Source organism: Teleopsis dalmanni, chromosome 1 (genome assembly GCF_002237135.1).
Source record: "Teleopsis dalmanni isolate 2A chromosome 1, ASM223713v2, whole genome shotgun sequence".
NCBI classification, from domain to species: Eukaryota; Metazoa; Arthropoda; class Insecta; order Diptera; family Diopsidae; genus Teleopsis; species Teleopsis dalmanni.
In genome coordinates this window covers 221,039,470-221,043,543 of record NC_051846.1, presented here as the reverse complement: position 1 = coordinate 221,043,543, position 4,074 = coordinate 221,039,470, and the positions used below count along the sequence as shown (strand labels likewise).

General features: G+C 30.4%; 1 protein-coding gene across 1 annotated transcript; it reads right to left on the bottom strand.

The window, feature by feature from the left end:
- Positions 1-3,479: 3,479 nt before the first annotated feature.
- On the bottom strand, positions 3,480-3,908 carry LOC119667425 (tubulin alpha chain-like). Its single transcript, XM_038076714.1, has one exon. The coding sequence runs from the start codon at positions 3,906-3,908 to the stop codon at positions 3,480-3,482; it is 429 nt and encodes a 142-aa protein (XP_037932642.1).
- Between the last annotated feature and the right edge of the window lie 166 nt (positions 3,909-4,074).

Genomic DNA, 4,074 nt, shown 5'->3' with positions numbered 1-4,074 from the left:
CATACATATTTACGCATATATAAAACAATGTAAAAGTTTGACGGATTCGAATAGCAAAGAAAAGTGTAGGACAAAATTTAATTTAATTTATTGAAATTTGGCTGACCATGCAACGCTAGCAGTCCAAACCTGGCACTTGCAGTGGAAACGTGGCATTTGCAGTCCAAACCTAGCACTTGTCCAAACAAATTATATACGGACTATAAACTAATTACGAAACTCAAATATTTCCTAAGACCATTGATGTAGAGTACTTGGCAATACTCAAAACAGTGTTGTATGGTCAGCCAAATTTCAATAAATTAAATAAAATATTTGTTCTTGTCTTTTCTTTACTATTTGAATCCGTCCAACTTTTAAATAGTTTATTTTCGTCATAAAGACGCGTCAGTCATGGCAATAAAAAATTAATATAATAAAACAATGTGTTTTTATAACTTGACCTCAAAACCTTTTAGCCGATGTATTAAACATTAACTCTACAACTAGTTAAAAAAGAGTTTCTGAGTAATCACACTTTGATGCCAAAAATATTCCTCATATTGAGATTTTCTAAATCCCATTTTATTCTATTCTATCTTATATGTAACTATAATATCATGTAGCTTCTTTCGATTAAGTCATCAAAGTAGTTTCGTAGCATCCATAGCTTCTCCATTTCGTACATCTAAAATTGTGAAAAGTTTTCAAAGGTATGTTTAAAGGGAGTCCTATTACGTGAACATGAAAATTAACAAATATTTTGCAAGTCTATGAGAAGCTTCGATATATGGTACTACTTCACTTCAGAGTGAAATCGATATTCAGCTGTATGAACAACAGTTGGGAATCTAATGGCTAGTAGCGCATTAGATGCAACATTTACTAAGGTTACGGAGTTCGTATTTTGGAATTAGGGTGGATTTTCTTCCCAAAGACAATACACCTTGTCACAAGTCGTTGTCTATTATGCCCAAATCACAAGAATCACGCTTCGAATTGCTTTTGCACCTACCGTAATCGCCACCTTTGGCACTCAGTGATTACTACCTGTTCAAAAACTCATCGACAAAACTAAGGTATATTTAAGGTATATACGCTATGTAAGGTATATAAATCCAAAGTTCAATCATTCTAAAAGAGAGATATTGAAAATTTAAGAAAAGCGCTTAAATGATTGTACTACGTTTGAAGAAAACAACGTTAATGAATGAAGTCCAATTTTTTCAAAAAGTTATTGTTTTATTTGTTGTTCTATGAAGTTATTACCCAAAGTGTTAAAATGAATATCGACATCCAAACAGTACCATGCATAACTGACAATTCTCAGAACTTAATTTTAACTTAATTTCGTTAAATTTTGTTAATATTGCTTTGGGTGATGCAGCGTTATCATTCACTTTACTAGTCAATCTAAGTAATAACATAATACAACGTTCTATACTCATATTTGTTGATGTATTATAATCTCATTGAACTTGCACTATTTTGTTCTACACCCGAAATACCAGACTTTTTAGTAACAGTCAAAAAAAACTGATATAAAATTTAAACACAAAATCTATTTTTAATTAATAGATATATTTTTATGCTATAGTAATTATGCAAACATCTTTTGACTGATATTCGAATACCAAATATCCTTCAAATAGACATCTAATGAAAATAATGTTGCAATTATCCAAAATGTTGCAACATATTTTGTACATTTTCACTGTTGTAATTAAGCGGGAAGTACAGTTTCCCTTTTTGTACTGGATTTATATAAAAGGGCCGTTCTTTGTAGGACCTTAATTTTTATTATTCCTAGATAGGATCACACATATTTTTATCTTACACAAAAATGGTATTGAATTCTGTATAACTTTTTACTATACTTACTCGAATACATATGTAACATCCAAAAAAACTTCAGAATATCCGTTTTGCTCCATAAATGTTTTTCCACTAATGATTTTCTTAGGACTAATCTGATCCTATGCACTCGATGTATGGTGCTTACAGTACGAACCAAATTAGTGTGAGAGAATTAGGTGACGAGATTGAATGCTATTTAGTTTATTACAAATTATTCTTCGATGTTGTTCAAGAAGATTGAAAACCTGATAGAACACATCAATGCATATTATTAAGCGATCACAAAAACTAATAAAACCAATTGCCCTAACATTGAGGTATATTTAATACCAAACAAAGCAATAATCTTCAAATTATCATTACACATTCTTTGCCAATATCAATGATAAACTTTATTTGCTGTTTTAAAATTTCATTGAATAATTATTGGTTTTGTTTCAATTTAAAGAATCCAGATTTCCTTCCAGTTCATTAAAGAATCATTATGTCGTTAACTAAAATTTATAACTACTGTTTACTACTTTTTTTCAAAAAGAAAAAAAAAAACAATTTCAAAAAAAAAACCATTACTTCGCCATTAAAATGGCAACATAAAAAGGATATGGAAGAGTATTAAACTTTGAATAATAAAACGATTTTTTATAGAAAATAATTCATGGAAAAAGTCGAAAGACAAAACTTTATATCGAACTCTAATGCATTTTTCCAATACACGTAAATGAATAGAAAGTATGAATAAAGTGGAAACTTTTTCGCTCGATTGCAGCCTGTAACGCATAGAAGACAGCAGTAAAACATGGAAGGATGAGATGACTACAGTTGGTTGGATATGAGTTGGAGGAAGCTTAAAACTTTCAATGCAAACAACAAATGTTATAAAGTGGCAACAGCAACGAATCGGTCAAATGGCATTAATGTGACCAATGGAATCACACAGATATACGATAAGTTCCAGAGTCCAAAGACTGTTTGGAGTGCTGTGGACAAAAATCGCAGCAAAAAAGCACGTAAAGTTCGAATGCAAAAATAAATCCAAAAGTATTTGAATTGCAATAAAGAAAGTTTTAGTATCAAATCAGAAAAAATAAAATTCTTCATTGTTTACATGGCGAAAAATAAAATTTTCTCGTAATTCATGGGATTTTATAAAGAGAAAAAATATATTTATTGTCAACTTGATTAAATTGATATGATGATCTCAATAATTCTTCAATTATAAGCTCGATCTAACAGTTGAACATTGAGAATATCTACTAAAATCAAATTAAATCAATTATAATATGGTAAATAACAGAAAATATTATTAAATATGGGAATTACACTTTAACAAATATTTTGAAACCATCGCAGAAGCACAATTAATCTTCAAGGTCGCAATGCAAGATCTCCTAACATTATAATGATAAGAACCGAAAGTTCTGATAACATAATGAATGCTTAATATTCAAAATGATTACATGAAAATCATACAGACTTAAGACTTGAACCGAAGTGTGCAAATATAAAAACATCGCAATAATTTGTAATTTCATAACTAAAATTTATTATTTGATTTGTTCTTCCTTGCATGATGCTTCACAATAGTTTTAAATATAACTAATACAAATATTCAACTATTTCTGAAGAACTTATACATCATAATTCTAATCCACTTGATATATATCCAAGTCCACTTCTTCGTAATCACTGATTAGTTGATTTAAAAAATCATAAGCCTCCTTGTATTCTGCAAACTCTATGTTCTGCATTTTGAACCAACACACGAAATCATTCTTTGATTCCAATATATTGTATTTTTGATTCAGACGAGTAAGATAATCCCCAATATTAGTATTATTGGACAGAACACAAGCTGTACGCTCCAGTTCTGCCAAATCTGAATTAGGCAAAAAACTTGGCTTTCGTAAGTTAACACCAACTTTGAAAGCCGACGGACACCAATCCACAAGTTCAAAAGAATTTTCTTCTCGCATAGCTTTAATAGCTAAATTAATCTCAGTCGGTTCGACATTTCCACGAAACTGCAAGCAACAGCCAAGATATTTACCATACTCTGGATTACACTTAACCATTTGATTTTCTTTGCTAAAGCACGACTTCGTTAGTTGTTCCACTGTAATGTCATAAATCTTATCGCCAGGCACTACAGGTGCGTAAGTAGCATATGGAAAGTTCAAACGTGGCAGTGGCACTAAATTCTTTTGCAATTCTTTTAAATTACTATTTAGTGCGCTTTCC

Coding starts and splice junctions, on each gene's coding strand:
- LOC119667425 (XM_038076714.1), bottom strand. CDS start 3,908: ATGGTTAAGTGTAATCCAGAGTATGGTAAATATCTTGGCTGTTGCTTG.